At 35.1% G+C, this 26,842-nt stretch overlaps 1 protein-coding gene across 6 annotated transcripts; it reads right to left on the bottom strand.

Annotated features, from left to right (window-relative positions):
- Window positions 1-4,115: 4,115 nt before the first annotated feature.
- Window positions 4,116-25,551, bottom strand: LOC138701031 (uncharacterized). 6 transcript variants are annotated; one of them, XM_069827546.1, is made up of 7 exons: window positions 24,860-24,995; window positions 20,051-20,195; window positions 19,748-19,829; window positions 18,584-18,668; window positions 15,107-15,151; window positions 14,022-14,081; window positions 4,116-5,389 (listed from the first exon to the last, which is right to left on the bottom strand). In XM_069827546.1, exons 3-7 carry the CDS (start codon window positions 19,765-19,767, stop codon window positions 5,303-5,305), a joined length of 297 nt encoding a protein of 98 aa, XP_069683647.1. In that variant the 5' UTR covers window positions 19,768-19,829; window positions 20,051-20,195; window positions 24,860-24,995; the 3' UTR covers window positions 4,116-5,302. The 6 variants fall into 6 exon arrangements, 5 of the variants coding, with proteins under 5 accessions (XP_069683647.1, XP_069683646.1, XP_069683643.1 ...); XM_069827545.1 differs by having other exon boundaries at window positions 19,748-20,195; XR_011332427.1 differs by lacking the exons at window positions 19,748-19,829; window positions 20,051-20,195 and having other exon boundaries at window positions 13,935-14,081; window positions 24,851-25,551.
- Window positions 25,552-26,842: the final 1,291 nt, after the last annotated feature.

The following is a 26,842-nucleotide window of genomic DNA, read 5'->3' as shown; positions in this document are numbered from 1 at the left end:
TGGCTGTTTCTCGCTGCACGTTTTCAGAATTAGAATTCTGTGGCACTATGCATGAAACCTGAAACCAAAAACCTTGAAATTGACAAAAAATGAAAGATATTAAGGTAAACGAAAGATTATCCCAAGGCCCATACGTGCAGAACAAGGACCGACGGCCTGAAAATAAAGAGTTGCTACAGGTAGGTATTGACATATTATATTTAAACTTAATACGAAGTTCAGAAACTCTGCGCTGGGTGCAGCACATGATAGAGCGTACATATGCTGCCATCTTTCCTGTTTTCTGTGATCTACTTGCAAGTGAATTTCAACGGTATTTCGTTTACGAAAAGGCACGAAGTTCCAAAACTCTGCGCTGGGTGCAGCACATGATAGAGCGTGCATATGCTGCCATCTGTCCTGTATTCTGTAATATACTTGCAAGTGAATAGCGACCGTATTTTGTTTACGAAAAGGATGCGTATGGTGATCATCATTTGTTTATTATGAAAATAATTTACGTTCAAACACTAAAGCTAGTCTGAATACCTCCTCCAACTTATAATTATCAGTCCGTTGCTCCTTGTATCGCTCCATCTAGCGCTACCAAGCGGATGCACTTTGTACTAATGTACTTTAATTTCTTGGAACAAAATGGTGCTATGATATCTATTTATCGCAATTGGATACGTTTCGAGTTGCACAATAATTAATCTACATCCTCTCCATTTACGATGAGCACCATTTTGTTAAAGGAAATACACGTACAATCGTTTTAATTTTTTTTTTAGATGTTTTTATTAAAAGTACCAGATCTCTTGGACCCTTGCCTTTTACAAAAATATGATTTTATAAATTGAAATGTAAATAGGTTTTGTTACAGAAAATTCATTACAAAGACAGTCAAAGACGGAGGTATTTTTTAGTAAATGATTAATTAGCTTATTCCTGTATGTAGTCTATAGATCTTGAATATGAGCAACTAGGAAGGGTATATGAAGTTCACTGAAGAGTAATCGTTTTGAAAGCGATGATTGTGATTAATACAAAGTGCAGGATAGATGGCAGCATATGCATGCTCTATCATGTGTTGCACCCAGTGCAGACTTTCTGAACTTCGTGTTAAGCTAAAATCTAACATTACCTCAATACTTCTTCCAACTCTTAATTTTCAGTCCGTTGCTCCTTGTATTGATACATCTAGTGCTACCAAGCGGATGCACTTTGTATTAATGAGAAGGAAAATTCCTTGGAACAAAATGGTGCTCATCGTAAATAGAGTGCATGATTAACTGCTATCCCTGATCACATAATTATATGATCAGGGCTATTATGCAACTACAAATATCTAATCACGATAAAGAGGGCTGCTGTAAAATATTACCAAAACGTTTGATAATTTATTTATTATTTTATTATTAGAATTTCATTCCTCCAACTAGTAAAATAGTGGTCGAACTAATTTACGAAAATAATATGTGATTTTCGACATTCGATGGTATTTTACTGGGGTGTGATGTGCTTTCAGAAGGTCGATTATAATTAATATGCCTCAAATTGTTTCATTTCTTCCCATTTGTACTCCCGTTCCTGTATTGTCTCTTAATTTGGCCTATTAAAAATTCAGATATTTATTAATAATTCCAAACCTTGCTATGAGATATATTTATTGTAATTAGATATTTTTCAAGTTGCACAATAATTAATCTACATGCGCTCCATTTACGATGAGCACCATTTTGTTCGAAGAAATTACGTACAGTCGTTTTGGTAGCGATGATTCTCATTAGTATAAAGTGCATCCGCTTGGTAGCGCTAGATGGAGCGATACAAGGAGCAACGGACTGAAAATTATAAGTTGGAGGAGGTATTCAGACTAGCTTTAGTGTTTGCACGTAAATTATTTTCATAATAAACAAATGATGATCACCATACGCATCCTTTTCGTAAACAAAATACGGTCGCTATTCACTTGCAAGTAGATTACAGATTACAGGACAGATGGCAGCATATGCACGCTCTATCATGTGCTGCACCCAGCGCAGAGTTTCTGAACTTCGTGCCTTTTCGTAAATGAAATACCGTTGAAATTCACTTGCAAGTAGATTACAGAAAACATGACAGATAGCAGAGGAAAAAAAAAAATATATATATATATATATATACTATCATGTGCTGCCCCCAGCGCAGAGTTTCTGAACTTCGTGCCTATTTGTAAACAAAATACTGATATTCATTTGAAAGTGGATTGCAGAAGATGACAGATAATAGCATATGTACACTCTATCATGTGCTGCACTCAGCGCAGTTTCCGAACTTCGTGTTAAGCTGAAATATAATATTATGTCAATACCTACCTGTAGCAGCTCTTATTTTCAGGCCGTCGATCATTGTTCTGCACGTATGGGCCTTGGGACAATCTTTCGTTTACCTTAATATCTTTTATTTATTTTTTTTCGATTTCAAGGTTACTGATTTCAGGTTTCATGCATGGTGCCACAGAGTTCCAATTCTGAAGACGTACACTGCGGAACAGTCGTGAAGATAGTCACTGTTCTCCTTGGAGAAATTTGTATCAAATATTATTTTTTAGAACTTACCATAAAAATTTATTCCACTAACATTTTATTATCATTTAATATCGTCAGTTTATAATTTGTCTTTACGAATAATTTTGCTAGATATTACGAAATCTCAGAGTAAAATATAATATGTTGGATTATGGTTACTTTCTTTGCCAAATGTGTGCATTTACATTTCCTTCCAATTCACAACGAGAAGGCATCCATTGTAAAGCAACTATTTCTGTCTGTTTTTGTAGAAACTAAATTATGCTACAGATTTCTCGCACTTCCTTCTCTTCTAATTTTAATGAAATACTCCAAATTGCATATTTTGAAGCACAAAATATGGCTACTTCCGTAAATGAATCTATTCTGTAACTGTTGTACACAGATATTAATAGCTCCTAATTCACCATTACAGTATGTAGTGTTCTCCTAGTTGGGGGGGGGGGGGGGGAGATCACAATAAATACTTGCTCCAGCAATATTATGATGTTACAGAGATCCATCTGCGTAAATAACTACTTTGATTTTGGATAAGGGTACACGGGAAAAACGAACAATGTCACATTTCCATTAAGGGTGAGATATTGATCTATTTCAGTATATTACTGCTAAATTTATTGATGTTTCTACTTGAAATGATAGAAATGATGAGTGTAACCGTGGTTTAATTCTTCTTTATCACTTTTGGTAAAGATAACACTAAAGTTTGTAGTAATACAGTGAATTAGATAATCACATCAACCTTAACAGCATTGTGACATTGTTTGTTTTTCCCGTGTACCCTTCAATCTGAATTTTATAATGCTAGTAATTTCATATTTGTGTCCTTTTCCTAATTATTTATTAAAAACTGCCCCCCCACTGAGGGTAACCCTTATGGACTCAGTAGATTCTCAAAAAAATGAATATACAAATGTAAACATAGACATTAAATTAAAAAAAAAGGGAAACAAAGAAAAGGGCATGAAAAATTACAATTGCTATTAATGTGACACCATGTGATTAATTAGGATTTGGCAGGATTTTTTTAACATAATTATCACAATGTCTTCCCTCAGGGATGTTGGCAGGGCAAACTGCTATCGAAATTCTTCGAAAAAAGTTGGTATAGTCCCTCGAGCACCCACGAGCAAGCCGAATACCTCAACGTGAATTAAGGCATATTCCAGCTTGAAATAGTTTGACTGTAGGCTCATAGATCGACTTCTCAAGGTGGACCTCGGCTGACTGATGACATCCTACTTCGAAACGTATTGTGGGGTCCACAATGATGCCCTGTTTAGTGTCAGCATTGTACGCTATAATATCTACTCGTCTCGTTGACCCATTCTCAGCTAGACAAGAGATTTCTTCTTCTACTATCCAGCCCTTATTTCTTAATGCGGCAGCAATTTTGGATCTTATAAGATGATGTCTAGAGTTCCTCAAGAGCAATCCCTGTTCACAGAATCCCAAGACGTGTGCTAAAACTTGAAAATAATATGTTGTACCTATATTGAATATCATAGTTATATTCAAATGGGTATCATGGTAACAGTATCTCTGGAAATGATGAAGTATACTGTATTCCTTTGTAAAAATTTTACTTCTTGAATAAACTCAGACTGTGGTATTAAATGTATGTTGTGTTTGTATGTTCTCCAGCAATTATCATGTGGCAGACGTGTTATTTTTTTTTAATCTATACTAATAATAAATCTGTAGCCGAAATTTTTCTGGTAATTTTCGATTTTCCAAAAATAATTGGTCCTAACGTATATAAAAACCACCCTGAAATCGAAAATCGCTTTTTTGGAATTTTTGTTTGTATGTCTGTCTGTATGTTTGTTACCTTTTCACGCGATAATGGCTGAACCGATTTATATGAAAATTGCAATATAAATTAAGTTCGTTGTAACTTAGATTTTAGGGTATATGACATTCAAAATATGTTATTTAAAAGGGGGGTTATAAGGGGGCCTGAATTAAATAAATCGAAATATCTCGCTTATTATTGATTTTTGTGAAATATGTTACATAACAAAAGTTTCTTTAAAAATGATTTCCGATAAGTTTTGTTCTTCGCAAAAGTTTGATAGGACTGATATTTAATGAGATAAATGAGTTTTAAAATTAAAATACAATGCATCTAAGGCGGTGTAATGAAATGAAAAACAAATGACTACGTGTATAAGGGGCCTTGGACAACAACAATCGAAAGCTATGAAACATAGCCTACAGAGGATATTTCTGTGTTTGTATGAAGTAATATCGAAAGCTAAATTAACCAATTTGTATAATTAATTATTATTTCACCATTTGAAAGTGTAGTTTCTCTAGATGGACATAATGCTATAATGTTATTACAGTAATTTCTGAGTGCTCTCTGGACCAAATGATAGCATTTTAATTATTTAAATACAATTTAAATTAAGTAACATATTAGATGGTTTATCCTTCTATCAAACACGAATGTTCCCTGGATCAAACGTCCTATTTTAATTATGTAATTACTTTATATTTATTTCTAACAGGTGCAGCGGAGCGCACGGGTACGGCTAGTTTTATATAAAATGGAATCACTTTCTGTAATAATTTGCATTGCTGTTATTGTTGTTCTTTTGACAGGTACAGTGATTATCTATTGTAACTAAAGTACATGTATTTTCTGTTAAATGAAATTAATAATTATTTATTAAGGCTACTGAAAATAGTCTGATTATGACAAATTTTATCATTTTTTATTTTCATGCTAAAAAAGTATTGCTTTGGAACTAGATACCGAGCACACAGTTCTTGCTTTCTGTATGAGTTTCGTCAGTAAGCTCAGTCTTGATGCTTATTTCACCAAGTGTGTGCATCTGTAACAAGACAAAATGGAAGATAAAAACGCATTCCATCAGCATAATGTCAATCTAGTCCATGCAATGAGAAGTTCTTATAATGATCATTGTTGTAATTACTATGGTACAAATCTTTCAAAGAAAGGTTGTGTTTTCGTTTCACCTTGTTGTTTTACTTACAACGGTGGATTTGTGAGAATATACTAAGTCTTGACTCCTGAACATGTTATAAATAAGGAGCAGATTTCTATGTAATTAAATATTATTTTTGCGTGTGATAAAACACAATTAACAGAGTTAAAAATTCCGAACATGAAGTTTCAAATTTAAAACTCTAATTTTATTTCACATAAAAACACATATTTTCACAAAAAAATTATGTAAATACATATTTTCAGGAAATCTATTATAAACACATAATCTTGGAGTCTCTTTTACTTAAATAATTTTTTTACAAGAACTTTTAAATATTTTAAAACTAAATCACTTATATCACTCGGAAGTACGTTATCTTTTTAAGAATTCTTGATTGCTTCGTGTTTCTAAGCGCTGTGTGGTGTATCCGTGATACATTTTTGTAATAGTATCGCCACAAGTTCTGAGAACTGCTAGGCAGCATATCAGTGTTATTATTAGAGAATAAATTAACATGGACAAGGAGGAGAGATCTTGCAACACATAATTAGGAATGTTTATTGTTGCTGAAGATGATTTCATTTCACGCTTTGTTTGTGAAACACAACAGATAAGAGCTCGGGTATGAACATTATTTAATTTAAACAAATCTCTCGCCTCTTGCTCATGTCTGTCCAGTAAGACAATACATTATCTTGCTGTGATTCCCTGTTATTGGGCTTCGTCAATCGATATCCTTCAAGATATACTCAAAGATGGTTGTTTAAAAAACGATTTGGCTTTCCTATTAGCAAATCTAAGCTTTTTGTGTGACTCCATAAAAAAAAACTCGAAACATCCAAAAACCTGTTGTCTGAAACAGGGAGGTGCGTGCCGTAAAAATTAAACTAGACTCGCTATCAGGTTCATGGCCGGTTTCACCAACCTTCGTTATCATTATAACGTCTCGTTAAATAATTTAATGACACGTTAGTCAGTTTTTGTGTTTCACCAAGTATCATTATTGCTAACGCATCTTTAAATTCATCGTTAATTTATTAGGACCTATTCGTCGCGTTAAAACAGTAACGATGCGTTAAGAAGTCAACAACATGGCGGACGTAATTATTCGGTGATGAAGTTCTTTATTTAGAACTTAAACACAACGACGAACTTATATGTTGTAATAACACTCGGAATAATCATTTTGAAGATTTAAGTGATAAAGAATTCCACGAAAGCTACACATTAAGGAAATAAGTAGTAAGAATGATTCTTAGAAGAAACTGAATACCGGTATACTGTATAGGTTAGAATACGACAGATAGGAATCACCCACTTAACGCCTCTTCAACAGATTCTTCTCGCTTTAAGATAACGTTGCGGGAAGTTTTGAAATAATAATTGATGATATGAACGGGGTATCAAAAGCTGTATTGTCTAGATATGTGAATAAAATATCAGACGTACATCAACATTACAATAGTCATTTCTATAGGCCTAATAAGCTTATAGCTAAATTTTCTGTTGTCACAGACAACATAGATTGTGTACATGCCCCAATCGTATATTCTGGCAGTAATATAGCCAAAAGATTCTGCAATAGAAGATCCTGTTTTTCATTCAATATTCAAACAATTGGATAGGCCTATGTACAGCTCCGCATAGAAAAATTGTGGCTAAACTAGCGCTGAGGTAGTTTCCTTCGTACTCTGCTTATACACCTTGCACATACGAATCTTTTACAGGTTACGTTTGATTAGTTTAGGTTTTTGTTATGCCTTGCATATACGATCAACTGCATTACCACAAAAAAATCACTTATAAATTCAACGATTTTCACTTCTGAAACCAGCAGAACTACCTCAGCGCTAGTTTAGTTGTAATAGGTTAGAATACGACAGATAGGAATCACCCACTTAACGCCTCTCCAACAGATTCTTCTCGGTTTAAGATAATGTTACGGTCTATACGGATAGCACAACATTCCAAAGGAGGATGCCTTTTAAATGAAAAAGGTGCAAAGAGATTTTCTTTTAGGAGACAATGGATACCCCTTAAAATCCAATTTAATGACACCTCTCCTGAATCCTGCTACACAAGCATGGCAAAATTGTTACAAGGTACTACATAAATCTGCATGAAATACAGTGGAAAAGTAGTATGCAATTTATGGAAGAGCGATTTCCCGTCCTAAATTTAGGCCTAATATAACTGCTTAGAATGCTTTGTATATAATTAATTTTGCCATCAGTTTGAAGCTGTCGACCTTATAGTCCGCTAAATTTTCTTAGATTTCCTTTAGAAGTTACAATTTAACTGCTCTACATTCCTACTATTTACATTTGGAAGCGTCTGTATTTTTGTTTTTAATTGCGGTATGACAACATATTGTATTTAGGAAGATGTTCTTAAAATTACAGCCTCTTACCCGTTTGCTTATGATTGTTTCCTCATGCCAAACAAAGTCAGCCATGATCATATGTAACCAATGAAATTCGCGATTTCGAAGCCATGGTCGTATGAAAAACAAAACATGCAAGATACATGTACAAAATCCCCTCGTTAGTAAACGCCTGTTAATTTTAAAGATACGAGGCTTGGTGAAACAGTCAACTTTTAAAGATCCCGTTAAAATTAAACAATCCATTTGTTGACAAGTCGTTTGTGCTGATTTAAAGAAGCTTGGTGAAACCGGCTATCAGAAGTACAAGTACTAAGGGACAAATTCCAGAATGTGTTTGGGAAAAACAGTGGATATAAAAAAATGTGTAAAGTTGGTCAAGTATTGGTGGGTGTGTCTGTAGGTGAAATTGACGGTGTTTGTGACATTCCTCTCTTTAAATATGCACGTTTGACATCCTGTGATGTGGAAAGATCGTTTTCACAGTATAAGTCGTTGTTCAGATATAATAGGCATGCATTTGTGATGGAGAATTTGGAGATGACCTTTGTTGTTCACTGCAATTCTCGGCCAACTACTAGCACTTAAGTGTGGTTGGTGAGTACCTAGTAACATTTTTTTTCAAGCTAATTAAGATATTTTGTCAACAGTAATCTCACTAGAGGTTTTGATTTTATCGATAAATCTGCGAGTGGAACACGAGCAGATTTATCTAGAGAAAATCAAAACTCGAGTGGGATTTAATTGACTATTACACGATTAGAAGAAAGTAGGCTATATAAAGATTAGAAGTAACAAAGTGTACAATAAAATATTAATTGGCTTACGAAAATACAACTGTCTTCAAATGTATTATTGTACCATCTCAACATTACGCTAGATGGCAGTAGTGTTTTATGATGATGTTTTCTTGTTACCGGTATCAGTTGTGCCAACTATGGAATCATCATTGAACTCTGTGGCCTGTTACCAGTCAAGAAGGCTTTGTTGATTCAGTTTCATTTTTATTAAGATAGTTGCATTCCACTTCAATTATCCGAATCCCAGTAATCAACATCACTTGATAGATGATTTTCAATAAATCTTAATATTAAACAATCTCTGATACGTGACTATCCATAATATCATATAGCAGAAGCTATAACATAACCTAACTAATATACACAAGTGCTAGAAAAGTTTTATTTAACGACGATGACATAAAAAATAAACATGATTAATTTTAAAAGGAATAATTATTGAATGTACAATTTTCAAATTTGAATGTGGTTGGTGGTTCAATTGATGTTATATTGGACGTGTGCATAATAGAAGTGGAACTCGTTGATTTAGGCCTCGAATGAATAATTTTAAAAGGAATAATTATTGAATGTACAATTTTAAAATTTGAATGTGGTTGGTGGTTCAATTGATGTTATATTGGACGTGTGCGTAATAGAAGTGGAACTCGTTGATTTAGGCCTACATGATGTATTCAACTTGTTCAGGATTTCCGAATGGTGCTCTTCATTTATTTGTAAATCGGATTTCAGAAGATGCATAGGTATGATCAGTGATTTTTATTAATTCTTGTTCTTGAATGCCAATGCGAGTCATATTTGAAACTGCTGTGCATCGACTGGAGTGGTTTGTAATTATATATATTTTTGACGTCCAGACCAGCGCAGTTTCAAATGTTGGCAAACAAAGAAACAAATGTTAGGGACGCGATAAAATTAAACAAATGCTAGGGACGCGATAAAATTAAACAAATGCTAGGGACGCGATAAAATTGTGCGATAAGCAGCCATGATTGGTTGAAATACGTCCTTTCGTACCGTTTTATTGGTCAAAAGTAGTATGACGTAGTAAGAGTGTAATAGTCATATTTAAAAGAAATATTTTTTTTTTTATTTTTAGCAAATATTTTCATAATTTTTAGCACATAAAAATTAATATATTTAAAATTTTTAGCACATAAAAATCCGCTCCCTAGTTATAAAATACTGAAGAAAAAAAAAATTATTTCAGCATTTTTATTACCATGCAGGTCAGCCTCCATTTTTTAACATGTCACTCAGTCTCCATATGGACAGCTCAAAAGCCAATCAGTGTAAGTCACTAAATATCCAATTCTGAGATACTGGACTTGAGGGATTCTTTAAGACACATTTCTTCAAGAGCATATTCAATTATGGGAATAGTATTCTTTTTAACAGGAAGAGAGCAGCACATATTAGTGCTTCTGAAAAAATCGTATAAAATTTCAGTGGTCATTCAAAGTAAATCAAGAAAATTTTGTACTCTGGTGTTGACACTCAAGCATTTGATTCAGATGTTTCTGCAGTCATCATAACCTGTAACTTCAGCCAACTTTCAAGTGAGCTAACACACAGTCAAATTATGTATTATCCCTGGACAAAAGACTTTGAATAGCTTAGTATATGTTGCAAAATGTCAAGTTAAAATGAATAGGCCAAATGTATAATTTCGAATGAAAAACTGTTTCGGGACCGGGCATCGAATCCGGGACCTTTGATTAAATGTACCAACACTTTACCACCTGAGTTACTTGGGAACTCTACCAGACACTGGTCCAATTTTTCCCTCTATATCCACAGACCTCAAAGTGGGCTGACAACCGTCAAGCAACCAACATTGAGTGCACACTAACTCTGTGTGATTTAACGCCAAATGTGTTTGATCAGCGAAATAAAGACGAGTATTTTCCCTGGAGCAAAAAATTAGGTTAAACGAGCGTTGAGTGACTTCTTTTCCTATTGCAGATATGCATCTTCAGCCATCTTACATGTTGTACCAACATAACTTACGTGGCATTACAAACATTTCACGCTAGTTTGCAATGTTCCAGCGGGATAGAAATTCGGCCATTTTCATACCTCAGGGAAGTGTGTCGAGGTAAGAAAATGGAGTATTATGACAGGTTAGGTTAGTTTAGATTTTTATTATGTCTTATCTGTGACAGGCTAGGTTAGCCTACGGTAGTTTAGGATTTTGTTATGCCTTGTATAGGCAAATCTGCGACAGGTTAGGTTAGTTAGTTTAGGATTTTAGTGACAGGTGATGTTAGATTAGGCTTTTATTATGCTTTGCATATACGAAATTGCGACAGGTTAGGTTAGGATAGTTTAGACATTTTTATGCATTGTATAAGCGAATCTGTGACAAGTTAGGTTAGGTTAGTTTAGACTTTTATTATCCTCATCAAGATGAAGGTGAAAGCGATTGAGTGTGGCACTCTTGAACAGGTAGTGATTTTTTGTTTTCTATGTTGGCAGTTCAAGTGCGGCAGTGTCTATTCCAAAATCAATGGAAGTCACTCAATGCTCGTTTGTTCAAAAATTATATTTTTCTTTGCAAAAAAAAAAAAAAAAAAAAACGCAATTCAAAGGCAAGTAGTATTTTCCCTGGAATGGTTATTTCACAAAATTATCAAATAACTTAAGGAAAGAGTTTAAACCAAGAGTTACAATTTGTAGAAACTCTGATGGGGAACTGGTACATGATGAAAAAGCAGCCCTTGAATGTTGGAAATTGCACTTTGAAACGCTGCTTGAGGGCAGCAAGAGTATGCATGTACAGGAAACTAATGAAGAGATGACAAACCTCGAGGACCAATTAGAGCAAGAATGTGTACCTAGCCGGGAAGAGGTTAGAGATACCATAGAACAACTAAAGAATAATCGAGCCCCAGGACCTGACAACTTAAACGCCGAACTGTCTAAGATAGCAGAGCCTTTTATTTTAGAAAATATATACAATATAATATTACAGGTGTGGAAAACAGAAAAAATACCATTGGAATGGGAGCATGGAATAATTTGTCCTATCTTGAAATAAGGAGATCCTACTTTGTGTTATAATTATAGAGGAATTACACTTCTTAATATAATGTATAAAATATTCTCAGTCATACTGTTTAAAAAAATAAGGCCATATGCAGAAAAGCAGATTGGAAGGTATCAGTGCGGCTTTAAAACTGGTAAATCTACTACTGATAAGATACATACATTGAGACAGATATTACAAAAGCTGCGAGAGTTTAAAATTGATACAGTACTCACCATTTGTTTGTTGATTTTAAAGCTGCGTATGACAATATTGACCGAGAGCAACTGTATAAAGCAACGGAGGAATTTGAAATTCCAGGAAAATTGATAAATCTTACGAAAGCTACGCTTAAAAATGTTAGATGTAAGGTAAGGATTCAAAATCAATTGACTGAAGAATTTGCGACACACAAAGGACTACAGCAAGGTGATGCTTTGTCATGTCTGCTTTTTAATTTAGAGCCGCTGGAAAAATGAAGCGTGGGACAGAACCAGATGGAGGATAATCATTGAGGCGGTCTTGGCCTAAGAAGGCTGTTGTACTATAGAAGAAGAAGAAGAAGAAGAAAGGAGGAGGTTATTTCACAAACTTCCGTGTACAGGAGTGGGAATATTGAGTATCCCATGTCCACTTTTTTTTTTACGAAATTGAGTTAGCAGCCATTTTGTGTTCTACACACAAGGAGTCATAATTCTGAAGAGAGACACCATATCTTCCATCAAACCCTATGCCAGAATTCAGTTCAACTTATTTTCAATACGAAGAGAAACCACACATGTGCAGGACTTGTGGAATTTCTCAATATTTTAGATTCTTAGATTGGCAGCACATGCTAAGATTTACCATCAATTAATTGAAATAATTTTGGCGTAATAAAAAGGAAACTGAAAAGGACAGATAGGGTTTATATTCTGAAAGAGTATGTAGACATTATCCAATCTAGTTCAAAAAATAATTTTGGAGTTATAGTTCCAGAAAGAACTGAAATATTGGATTTTAAAGAATGGTGGTCTCACCATTATCGCAAGAATACCGTACACTGTCTCTGGAAACTCAAGTGAGAGAAACCCCACGTTCTCAGAAACAACCATTTTCAATATCTGAATTCCATCAGTTCCTTTACTTCAGTGAAAATCCCGGAGTAAAAGTACACAGAGTTGGAATAATGGAACATACTCTTGTATTATCAGAATGTTCATTGATTCCTCAGAGCCCTAAAACCATAGTCTACAAAAGAAAAAGATGGATGATCTGAAAAAGTTCCACAGATTCCTTCTAGAAAACGAATAAGTGCAGGAATTCTATTCTGAAGTTTACAGTTTGACTACACATGAAAATGATTGAATATTATATGATACTGATGATCTTTGAAGGATTTGCAATAAGTACCCATGTGTTCTGAATAAAAATGTAATTGTATTGTTCTATTCCGATGTTTACTGTTGAGTACACATAAAAATAAATTAATATTGTATTATATTGATGATCTGTGAAGGTTTTGAAATAAGTAACCATTTTTTCCTGAATAAGAATGTAATTTTAATGTTATATTTTGAAGCTTGAAGTTTGACTGCATATGAAAATTAATGAATATTATATTGAATTGATGATCTGTGAAGGATTTGGAAGCCTAAGTAACAATTTGTTCTGAATAATAATTGTATTTATTGTTCTGTTCTGAAGTTTACAGTATAACTGCACATGGAAATAACATATATACGATTTGTGAAAGTTTTACAATAAGTAACAATTTGTTCTGAATAAAGATGAAATATTTGATTGTATTCTGCTTATTATATATGTTTGAGAAACAACACATGTCCAACCACTTTTATATATTTTTTTCTCTATCAAGAAATGGATTCGGAACACCTCAAAATCTGTGCGTCAGTGGCTAACCATGGCAATATCTTTGAAAAATATTGGACTGCAAGAGGTCAAATGACTTTATTGTCAAATGCCTGGCATTAGAAAACAACAACATATTTTTTTCTCGGAAAATAGATATCACATGGGGATGAAATCTACTGAAAATCTTAGACTTGTTGTACTTAACCATATATATATATATATATATATATATATATATATATATATATATATATATATTTTTACGGGTCCAAAGTATTAAGTAAGAGTAGCTGTGTGGTCTTACTTTTATGGACATGTGAGATTTCTCAATATTCCCATTCAGCACAATCTTTAGCTACTTACCTGTATTCTGAAGTCATTCCGAATATTTGAGGTTAAGGTGTTTATGAAACCTGTTTATGACCCTGAAGTGCCTGACACTGCACCTACCTCAGTTTTACATACTGATGTACAAACAGTTGTATCTTGAGAACTCCTCGAGACTGTCATCTGCAACATAGGATTCATTCCTTAAAATTTCTTTCAAACAATTGAAGATTATAGAAATTAAAACAACATGAAAATTTAATATTGAAATAAACATTTAACTCTTTTCCTTAATTTTATGCAAAATTTAAGACAAAAATTATCACAACAAAAACGCATCTAATGATACAAAAATAAATAAAGACATATAATTAAATAAATTTATTAAATATAACCTGGCTCAGTGGCCCTTAAGAAGTCCAAGTGCATGCAATGATGTTTTTTTTTGGGGTTATTTTACGACGCTGTATCAACATCTAGGTTATTTAGCGTATGAATGAAATGAAGGTGATAATGCCGGTGAAATGAGTCTGGGGTCCAGCACCGAAAGTTACCCAGCATTTCCTCGTATTGGGTTAAGGGAAAACCCTGGAAAAAACCTCAACCAGGTAACTTGCCCCGACCGGGATTCGAACCCGGGCCACCTGGTTTCACGGCCAGATGCGCTGACCGTTACTCCACAGGTGTGGACTGCTATGATATTGTGGTTGTTACTGTTATAAATAAGTAAATCCACGTTATTAATACGATTTTGTTTTATTTTTACTGAACTGAAATTAACTGTGCATGATTTGATATGGCATTAACAATGTGAAACTAAAAACAATTAAAAGTTAAAACAGCAACGGTTATGACAAACAACTGGAAATGTACATACTAGAGACTGTCTGTCATAGGTTCCCCCCCCCCCCGCAAGGCCACCAGATTGCCGACATTTCTGGTCTCTCCTGGTATATTGCTTATTTGTAACCCATTTCTAATGCCCCGATGATAATGATAAGATGATTATAAAGTGACGGGAGAGGTCTTAAACCTAAGTCTAACCTAATTTCCAGACCATAGACGAACACAGAAACATTCCCCTTTAAGAAAAAATTCTGTATTCTAACTGGGAATTGAACCCGTGACCTCACGAGGCTGGTCTCATAGGTAATCTTCCACAAAGTATTTACAATGAATGTCAAATACAAATTGAGTGAAAAGCTTACCTGTGCCTGATCTGCAACAAATTCAGTCTCATTCTCATCTACTTCCTGAAAAGAATTAATCTCATTACAACATTGTTAGAAATACAAAGTATTATAGTCACGACGCTGTTATTCCCGGCATGACTCCTCCTCTTTGTTTACGTCTTAGGAAGTCAAGGCTCTATAAAGTCTAGGTAGGTAGTAACGTTCGCCATTTTTGTTCTTTCGTCGCCAAGGTACCAGAAGAGGGATCTATTTGCCATACCATTAAACATTATCATGTCGTAGCTCCTATGATAATAAATCAAATGCACTGTAATTCAGCAAATAATTGAGCGGCAAATAACGTCCTCGTGTGCTTTCTGCGAACACCAACGAAAGAACCAAAATGGCGGGCGATTATATATTAAGTATTTATCCAGCCTTAGGAAATGCTTAACATCTTCATCAGCGAATTACAAGATGCACACGTTTAAATGTAGCCAACCTGCAACGTGATTGGCTGCCGGAAATTAGAGTGACGGGACTATAGTACACAGTCGACTGTCTACAACACAGCGGTGGGAAAGTGCACGCACGCACACACATTCTCTCTCTCTCTCTCTACATTTACTTAGTTCTTATTTGCCTAATACATGTGTTCCGCTATAAGCTGATTACACGATGTCCACTGTAAATCAAATATGCAATATACACTACATTCACAGTAAAATAAATAAAACATGGTAAAATATGTTGGGGCTGGCTTTATCTCATCATTTCTCTTGCAGTTCAGTCTGACCACATACTACAGATAAGGAAGCACTCACTAACCACAACAGATTCGTTCGGCATGTTTGAATGTTTATTCTTTGCATTATTTTAAATTGAGCATCACCAACTTCACCATATCGCCTCCGCCTGAATGACCAGATTCCATGCAGGATTCTGGCCAGTAATTCTAGACGGATTTCCAAAGGGACCAAGACCAAAATAAAGAAAGTCATAACAATATATTTATTGCAAGACCCCAATCACGGTAATATTAAAGGCATAAAGGAAGTGAATGAAGTGAAGCTTATTTAATTTTACCTTCTTCCAAAATTAACACAATAAAAATACATCTACCTCAGAGCTACTCAATTTATTAACAGGTTTAGTGAAGGACACTGCAAGGACGTAATGTGCTCTTAGTGGTAAATAACAACATTATTTCATGATCAATTTGGAAATGCAGACAAGTGAGCCAAGGGCACCTGCAGGATCCAATCTCAGTGGTAGCAAAATGGTTAGAAAATTAGAGGAAATGGATGGAAGAGGAGAGAGAAAACTGAATATGAAAAATAGCCAGTTCTGAAATCTAAATTATCTTGCGCACCGCATTCATAGTTTAAAGCAATGGCTTTTGTTGAATTCTTTACCAAGGGTTTGAGAAAACATGTATCGAGCACGTAGACGAAAATAAAAAATAAACACGTAAAAAATAAAAATTTCAGTGGTAGCACGTACCTTTCAGCACATAAATATCTGAGCTCAAGGTATTCATGAAATCTGAAAAAATTATTTGTGATCCAAAGGAGTACTTTAAAGTGCTTAACATAATTCACTTAACTCAGTTTTACGTATCGAAGTACAAACAACTGCATCTTCTAAACTGTTCATCTGTAACATAGGATTCATCCACTAAGATCTTTCTCAAATAGATGAAGACTGCAAACATTAAGACAATTAATTTTACAAGCTGAACTAAAGGGAGGGTCTACTCATCAATTAGCACTGGTCAGCTTGATGAGTTAATGACCGAATTTGGTATAATTTTCCTCTATTCAATACCTAATTCCCTCTTTACCCTTTCCTATCCAGTCCTCTGACTGAACTCTTACTTTCTTCGACCCCGACGGGATTAGAGCATTCGAGGCCTAGGGGTTCATTTCACTTTCCTTTCTCCTCTTTCTACTTTTCTGTTCCTAGTGCTGACCTGCTATGGCACTAAAATCGTCCTCCAGTGGCTTAAGGAGGGAAAGCTGGTGATCAACAAGATCTCCCAGCTAGGTCCAATGGACCCGTCGACCAACAGCAGGTGTGGTCCTCCAGACATTCTGGGGGTTGTGTGTGAATGAAGTAGCCACCAAAACGTTAAAATATGGTGTTCACTTAAATCGGCTACAAGTTGCTACTTACAGACCTGTTACTAAATCTACGTATTACTCTGTGAAAAGATTTATTAAATCTACATACTTAGACTTCAACAAACAAAATTTGATGACACAATCTCAAGGGAAAAAATGGAACTCTCGGCATCATAATCCACAATTAATTCCCGATTTACAACGCAAATCATCTGTAGCTGCATTTAGATTGGCAACAGGCCATGATTGTTTGGCCAAACACCTGCATAGAACTGGAATATATCAGTCCTCTAACTGCCCATTGTGCAACTCAAACCAAGAAATGGATTCGGAACACCTCAAAATCTGTGCTTCAGTGGCTGGCCATGATAATATCTTTGAAAAATATTGGAGTGCAAGAGGTCAAATGACTTTATTGTCAAATGCCTGGCACTAGAAAACAACAAACAACAACACTGAGATAATCGATGTGAGATATCAAAGAGAGAACAACAGTTTAAAAAAATCTGGGACATTAATATGACGGTTGTTGTCTCCCTTTATTTCTGTAATGGCTAAGGATACAATAACTTTGTCAGTCAGCCTCAAATTTTAGACTGGCGACATAATGAAGTGAATACTAATAATATCTCTCACAATCACATTTATGCGGTTACATCTAATTTAATAATTAAACTTCCACGAAAATTTGGGGTGGCAACATTTAGATTACTTGCACGCCATGATTGCTTTAATAAATATTTACACTGTACTAGTGCTGCAGAATCTACTTCACAGCTTTCCTATAATGTTACTGTAATGAAGACATGGCTCAAAATCATCATGTTCACAGTCAAGGTTTTGCTTAATTTTCCAGTTTTCCTGCTGAACGTTGCAATACAATACAGCAAATGACATCCTCAATTATTGCTCAACATTAGAAATCAACCAATCATTTTATTTATCGCATCTTATGTTTTTTTTTTTTCTGATTAAAGACCTGCTACTTTTTTTCCAGTAAAAGTGATACTTCATGTGCATCATTCTCAGACATTCTCAGATTAACTAATCACAGACATGGACACCTGCAGGATATTCTACAGCAAGGATAAACTAATTAACACTTTTCTAACTTTTATTTTATTTTTCTCTTTTTTTTAATTTTGAGAACATGTTGAACCAACACGTCATGTATATAAATAATTTTTATGTAAAATCTTTCATTGTCACAAACAATTAAGGATTTTACATAATAAATTATTTTTTTAACAGTTTAATTAATACATTCGTGGCACTTTATACAAAATACAGTAACATTTTCAAATATTTTCGTGGAACAGTGCATAAATTAAATCTCAATATAAGTTGTAAAATTAAATATTTTGTTCTGAAGTAATTGTTAATGTCATACCTTGCCAATTTCCGTTGACGTATCATTTTCAGCGGCTCCTTTTTGTTTATTGGCTGGTCCATTCCTCTTTTCCTTCTTCTTTATTCTGAAAACAAAGCATGTAACATTAACAATGTAAAGATATAAATTTCTTTTGTTAATTCGTATCATTTTCAGCGGCTCCTTTTCGTTTATTGGCTGGTCCATTCCTCTTTTCCTTCTTCTTTATTCTGAAAACAAAGCATGTAACATTAACAATGTAAAGATATAAATTTCTTTTGTTAATTCGTCCAATAAATTAGTTTCAAACCACAAACTGGTATTACTCTAACTATGGTTTCTAGATGAAATTACTACTCGGGAAATTAAGCCAGAGTTCGATCCTGGCCAGACTAAGAAATTCGTATAGGATGAAATGACTGTAGGACAGACTTCCTCCAACTAGCTACTTAGATTTCCACTGCCATTTTCTGTCATCATTGCTCCATTACTCCTCCACCAATTCACCTCAAATAATTAAAGCATTAAAAATGTAATGCTGCAATGCCTGTTGTAGGGTTTCATCCCTAAAGACTTTCTGTCAATAGGTCAGCATCATTTTACTTGTACAGACTACTGGAATTAAACTTAGAAATCCAAGACAGTTTTTTTACCTTTGTTATGTTGTTCAATGAAAGGATTTTTTTTTTTTGTGACAACGACATTTTGTACTTTGTTTTCTGGTATCAGTGCTTACATATTATGGAGATTTGTGCAGATAATACTGGCACTAACACAGCAGGAAGATTATTATTAAATTTAAAGGGAATGACTTTGGTTTCACAGTCGCAGTGAGGTTAATTCGACCCTCACAAGTATTAACATTGTAACTCACTTTCTTCCATTTTTCAGGAGAAGCAAATGAACTTTTAAAATGTTCCTGTAAATCAGTATATACAGATAGTAACAATAAGATTTTACATACGATTGGGAAGGTTTAGAGCTACAATGATAATACTGGAAGAAAAAGAAACAATTTAAGACCATATTAACTAGCACAACTCAAAACCATAAAAAAATGAGTTACAATGTTAGTATTTGGGAGGGTCGATTATTGATGTGTAATGATCGGATAGTTACCAAAACTTTCCGAATTGGATGGGTCTGCTTAAACTTATTGATTTAGATCAGGGATGCAGAACTCACAGACAGAGGGGTGGAAGCATGGGGAAAGCATTGGTTCCCCTTCCACAGTCCACCAGCGTTGAATGACTTCTCCGTGACTCGTCTACAACCATGTGGCTGATTACAACAAACTTGTACTCACGGAAAAAAGAAATAACGAAACGACCACAATAATTATAACAATAAACTGTTCACAAATGAGACAAACATGCTTTGTGATTATTTTGAACATAGAAGTATTCATTTTCCCCATTTAAATTAGTACTTTCCAACCGATATTGATTCAAATTCCACCTCTAGACAGTGAATACAAATTTTCTTTACCTTGTCATGTGGATGACGCATGGGCTTGAGGAAAGGGATGAATGACATAGCCGGCTTCTGACGTATGCCACAATTGGGGCGCAGTTCTGCATCTCTGATTTAGATAGTAAATAAGGGTAATGACGAGGGAACAGATTTCTAGGTGCTGAAAAAGAGAGATTTAGGTCTACCACTTTATAAAATCCAATTTATGACTTTTAGGAGTGTATATAAAATTAAATAATTTTTTTATAATTTCAATTTCAGCAAATATTCCATTTTAGGTGGAATATATGTACAAAGAACTGGGCTGACAATGAGTTCTATGAACTGAAGATTCAAATTCTATCAGTGAAAGAGACTGATTGGTCAGTTTCATTTTGCATAACGGGTATGCATGGATGCGAAAAAGATAATTAGATCTCTCCTAACCTGAACAATCTACTATCCCTTTATGCTAAATTGGACATTTCTAAACGAACTTAGTTTCCAGGAAGTTAGGTAAAATTTTCTACCCTTCCCTTCTAAGACCAATATGGAACGAACCTGCCAGGCCAGTGTTTGCCTATTTTTGTAGTTTTTTGGGCATTTTTGCATTTTTAGTACCGGTATTTTTATTTCAAATGCACGAAAAATACTAACAACACGCTTCTTAGACACAAAGTTTTTAGGCATTTACTTGAATAACATATGTATGTCTAGGACGTTGCAAACAAAATAGGTATGGAACTAGAAATTCGTTCCCTAGTGATGACATTCCATTGATTGGCGTCTATTCTCAAGTATAGTCCAACCATCGGATCTGTGCCCCCGTAAGATATACGAACTGAACCTTAATTCCTTTTCAGCCTCGGCAATTCATTTCTCTCTCTGCATTCCCATCTCTCTCTTTTGAACCTCTCTCCCTTTCTCTCCCCCACTAATCACAATTTTGAGCCTTCTTGCGGGATAGTTTACAATATTTGCACTTGCAGTCCAGTGTTGTCAACTCAACATGAATACTGTAGCACGGAGTGGCGAAAGAAATTGCCTATTATTAACCAAGTAATAACATTTTGCGACGAAGAGAAACAAACAGGTCAATATTTTGTTTCCTATAAATCAAGCAACGAAATGAGCAGCTGCGATCACATGTGAGGCTTATTTTATTTCAATTGATTACGTATTAAAATTACTTACTTAACTAATACTAATATAATACAACTTTTATGCAATTTATATAGGCAGATCAGAGCGCCTAATAAAGAAAATCAGGAGAGTCGGAGTCTGTGCAGGAGATGAAAAGCTAGAATCACCAGGGAAGAACAGACCAAGGGAACCTTTAATTCTTGTAGATGATATGGACAGATGTTTTTTAAGAAGAAAGATACAAGACTTTTATACGATGCAGAAAGAATTTCCGACATTGGAGAAATTATTGAAGGTTGCGAGAGAAGCAATAAATTTCCAAGGAGGGAGAGAAACGCTACGGAAAGTGATTCGAGACATGGGATTTAGATTTAAAAAATGTAGAAATACAAGATGTATGTTGATTGAAAGAAATTATATTGTAGCATGGAGGGCCAGTTATTTAAGAAAATTGCGAAATTTCGCATAGAAGGAAAGTATATTGTGTATTTAGACGAAACATGGATACATCCACATTATACTGTTAAAAAATGCTGGCAAAGCGATGATGTTTCTGATGTAATTTCAATTTAACCAATAAATATCCATTGTAATAATATAATTATCTGCAAACAATCGTAAGTCAATCAGCGTCATTAGACCTACTTAAATTAAATTATGAATAAGTAATAATTAACCTTACATTATTATAAGCAATATTCAAGAGACATGACACTGTTTGACGGAAGTTTGGCAGCATCCCTATTCGGCAAGGTTCGTGGCCTGCTGTTTGACGTACTGGGAGAGAAACGGGTAGAATGGGGTGAGTAGAGGCGTTAACTTTTCCAAGAACGACGACAGAGCTGAAGGGGCACAGATCCGATGGTGCGACAATATGTTGCATGAAACACAAATTTCGTGTCTGTCACAAAGTGTCAATAAATGATTTCCTTTCCTACAGTATTAATCGAAGAAAGCCAATGCAGCACCATGCAATGTGTTTATCATTGAGCATGGAATCTATCTTGCACAAATTTTCCGTATATCTGAGATGAATAGCGAGAATTTCATGGACTATAGTGCGAGAAACATATAGAAATTTTTCATGAATTTTGTCAAGTGTGTGATGCCAATCCCATTTGATGAATTCACTGACATGCACTAAAGGTACTGGTGAATTTTCGATCAGATATGATCACTGTGGAAGCTAAAAAATCCACCTGTCCCGCTCCCAAATGCCTTCGTTTCTTATAGCCTATATGATTTTCTCAGACATGTCACATGAAATCATGTAACCCAGTGGTATCACCATTACATTGCATTACGCAGGAAAGCACTCTTTTCTCGGTGTACCTACCTATACCAAAAGGATACATGCATACCAAAAGCCTGATAAAAACCAGACCTAACTTGTCACTGATCCTGATACAACCAAACCTAACCTGTCACTGATCCTCGACTTTACGAAAAGTTGGTTAATTCACTTTTTTGCACGATCGTGTTCTTTTTTTTTTTCTTTTTTTTTTTTTTTTTTTGTATTTACAGCTATTGTTGTTAGACCTTGAATGTTAAAATTCCCACACAGAAGGAAACTAAGGAAACCAAGGAAACCATTCTTCAAAATCATAACATAAAACTATTGAAATAGACCCCAGTGCAGTTTTGCAAAGGCTTTAGAACGATATTGCTCTAAATTTTCAATGCAAACTATATTGTACGCCGATTTGCAATTTTAAAAACATGATCGTGGACTACTATAGAAAAGGTCCAACGCAGGGCAGCAAAATATGTCAAAATGGGGAAGGGACATGGTGAGGAGATAGTAAAAGATTTAGGGTGGGAACTTCTCAAATCAAGGCGACGAAAAACCAGACTCACCGCACTGTTTAAGGCACAAATGGGACACAAAGCATGGACCGATATCAACGCTAGATTAGCAACACCATCATACTTAGGGAGGGCTGATCATATTAGGAAGTTTAAATGTAGAAAACAAAGAACGGACGTGGCAAAATTTTCCTTTGTTAACCGCACAATAGTAGACTGGGACAGCTTACCTGCTGCAATCTTTCAGGGTGGTCCTCTTAAAATGAATACATTTAAGGAAAGGTTGAGAAGATTAGACTGAAAATGTAATTGGAGGTGCAGTGTAATTATTTAAGTTGTGTCATAACTAATTGAGTTGATTGATATATAGTTAATTAAGATGATATGTAATTTAGTTGACATGTAAATAAATTAAGGTGATATGTAATTAATTAAGATTATATGTAATTAAGTTGGTAATTAAATTAAGGTAATATGTAATTAATTAAGATGATATGTAATTAAGTTGTTATGTAATTAATTAAGGTGATATGTAATTATTTAAATTGGTAATAGTTGGGTGAAATAGAAGTACTTGTAAGTTAGATTTACTTTTGCTTATCGTAGGCGTTATTATAGATTAGTTTTCATTTATAGTCCTAGGTTTATTGCATCTACTATTTATAGATTTACGTTTATTTTATTTTATTTCATGTAATTGTAATTATTATATATTATATATCACTGCCACCGGGTATATACCCAATTGTAGTGTTAATAAATAAATACATACATACGTACATACTAAGATTTATTACAAATCATCCGTCCTCAAGTGAGGTTGACCACTGGGATCCGGAATTAACAAACATAAAAGATAAAGGGAAATGAAACGAGCAAAATAATGATTCGATTTGTACATTAAAACAAAAATTTACGTGTTAACATATAGATGATAGTGTAGAATTTGAAGAGAGGCCTTAAGAATTTCCACTATAATCTTCTGAACCTCATAAAAGGGAATTTGAACAACACACGTTACAGGTTTTTCAAACTTTTCCTCGATTTTGTAAAAGGTCCTTCCCAACCTTGCATCGTAATATACTATTCCAGTGCTTTTAACGTAACTATGAATTGGCCAGTCGCGCGAAGCATCTGCCTGCGACAGCCAGAGCGCTTACTCCCGAGCAGTTGCATAAAATATCTACGCAACTGAAACCACTAACTTTGTAATGATAATTACAATGAAAATAAGAATGTACCTCATATACGGTTTCAATTTTAACAATTTGGTTGCTCGCCACGCTGAGGTCATTGAAATTGCGGTTTCCTGTGCAATCCGTAGCAGAGACTTTTGAGGAGAATGTTCTAATCGTTCTCCAACTTCTCCAACTTTCTCCTCAGTAAGCACGCGCCGCTTTACCCTTCGCTTCTTATCGAGAATCGAACCCGTTTCCCTAAGTTTATTTACAAGTTTTCGTACGGCTTCTCTGCTTGGAAGACGCACTTCTGGGAATTCTGTTAAAAATCGCTGTCTAACTTCCCTGCAAGATGATGTAATCACATACAAATCGTACATAAAAATCCGTTGCTGTAATGTGTACTTGTCTCGTGGCATTATTATAACACAAAATCCAAAACACTTTTAACACGTAAACAATCACTTCCGAATCGACAAGAACTTTGGTAAGACTGAGGGACGCACAAGATTAAGTCAAGGTCGCGAAACTGCAAGTTGGATCACCGCTCTCCCGTGGCGCATCGACCGGCCAACTCGTACGTGGAAATCCTGATCAGTAATCACATATATATCACAAAGAAAGAAGTGGCGAAATAGTGGATACAAGAGATAGCGCTATAGTAAATAATTATGCAATAAAAATGTCAAAAGTGAATCAGTAGGCCTACATAGCGCACCCGACTGTTGGTGCTACATTGTAGCGTTGCAGTACTTTTGTTGCTCTCTGCGCTGATGTGTACGAGATGCCAACTTCCTGAGATAATCTCCTAAGTGACTTCCGAGGGCTTAACTGCAATTTTGCTTGAATATCAGCTAACTTTTCTTTTGTCAACACACTTCTTCTTCTCACTTTTTTTTCGTTTAACACAGAACCTGTATTCCGCAACTTTCGAATAAGTGCATGAACATACGACTTTGTTGGTACGGGAGATTCTGGATATTTATGACGAAACTTACAAATGCACTTTTCAACACGTTTTAGAGACTTCTTAGTCCGTAAATAACTTTCCACTAAACAAATTCTCTGCTCAATAGTGTACCGAACCATTGGATTAAAATTATTGTACGATGACACCCTGCTGTTTGTCGCGAAAAGTTGACGGTCAATCTAGAGCATCCACCAGCCACTGGACGAATATTGCACAATTTTATCACTGTCAATGTGGGCTATAAACCAATTTTAAACACTTTTATCACAGTCGCAACACATTTCAAATCTTATATAGAATTATTACTACATTAACACATTTGGTATATCACAAAACATATTCTTCGTAGAATAAGTACGAGCCACTTCCACTAGATAGCAACAGGGCCGGCAATACTTGAAAATGAAATGATGCTAAATGTGAGTAATGTTACTACAGGTGTGTAGTGTTATTACTATGTTGGCAACACTGACCCCCAGTTACATTAAAGAAATGAGGCGGTATAAGTTTTGGTCTTAAATTAAAATATCAATTCTCTTTCTCAGTCTTACCTGTACGTCATAGGAACTACTGGACGAGATGCCCGTTTTGATCCAAGCAAGAGTTTGTAGGGGGGAAAAAAAATAAGCGTTTTAAGCCCTCTTTTTACTGACCTTTGCGAAATGTCACATTCCTGCGAGAAGACTTACTGGGACTTAACTCTATCCTTGCTCGCATATCTTGTGTCTCTTCTGTAGGGGCTCTCTTTGCATAATGCCTCTTCTTATTTAAGACTGACCCCGTTTCACGCCATTTTTTAAATAAATCGAACACATACGGCTTCGATGGCCTTGCAGCATCAGGAAAACGTATACAAAATTTCCGTAAACACCTCTCGTAGGACTTCTTTAACAGATACGTTTCGACAATAAACACTCTCTGCTCAGTGGTGTACGTAACCATGATTCTAACCCTAACCCTCTTCACTCCACAAAATAGCAACTGAGAACAGACTTAAAAGCTTCTTGCAAATAACCCCGCGCGTAAAGGACAACAAAACGCTGTCAATGACCCATGCTTAGTTAACCATTTAGCAAACTCGCGCGCCAAAATGCCGTCTTATTTGGTTCTCTATATAAACAATCGGTATGAACGTTTAAAGGCTGTCAAAATGCTAACACATAGCACTGGTTCTCCTCAGTGTTGCCAACTGAAGTGCCAGGAAAATTGCCAAACTAGTTCAAAAGTCGTTAAATCCCTATTTTTTTAGTAGGTTATTTTACGACGCTTTATCAACAGCTTAGGTTATTTAGCGTCTGAATGAGATGAAGGTGATAATGCCGGTGAAATGAGTCCGGGGTCCAACAACGAAATAAATTCCTATTTAAGCGATAGAAAAGATAAAAGAAATTGTCGCTTAAAAGTTAAAAATTGCTAAATTGGCAACACTCGTTACCGTAATACTTGTGCAAAAGGGAAATATCATGGGCCTATCGCAGATCCCACTACAAAAAAGTATTTTAATATTTACAGATGACAATTATCTAATAACCAAAATCTCCCCCCCCCCCACACAAACCTGCATAAAATTTCGAACAGTACATCCAAGACATTGAGGCCATCCAACTAATCATAAATCCTAGGAAAATCAAATATATTATATTCTATTTAAGACGAAAGTATTCACCTGACATAATTACGAACATTAAATCCAGACGTTTGAGATGGGCAGGACATGTAGCATGTATGGGC

Source organism: Periplaneta americana, chromosome 6, assembly GCF_040183065.1.
Source record: "Periplaneta americana isolate PAMFEO1 chromosome 6, P.americana_PAMFEO1_priV1, whole genome shotgun sequence".
In the NCBI taxonomy this organism is placed as follows: domain Eukaryota; kingdom Metazoa; phylum Arthropoda; class Insecta; order Blattodea; family Blattidae; genus Periplaneta; species Periplaneta americana.
Note: the sequence above shows the minus strand (reverse complement) of the source record. Positions and strands in the feature narration are given on the sequence as shown.

Excerpts from the sequence above, each read along its gene's own strand:
- LOC138701031 (XM_069827542.1), bottom strand. The coding sequence starts at position 25,230 with ATGGTTCGGTACACTATTGAGCAGAGAATTTGTTTAGTGGAAAGTTAT. Across the intron at positions 15,152-18,583 it reads CGTCAACGGAAATTGGCAAG|GAAGTAGATGAGAATGAGAC; the intron begins GTATGACATTAA and ends AATTCTTTTCAG. Across the intron at positions 14,082-15,106 it reads TTGTTGCAGATCAGGCACAG|ATGACAGTCTCGAGGAGTTC; the intron begins GTAAGCTTTTCA and ends CCTATGTTGCAG.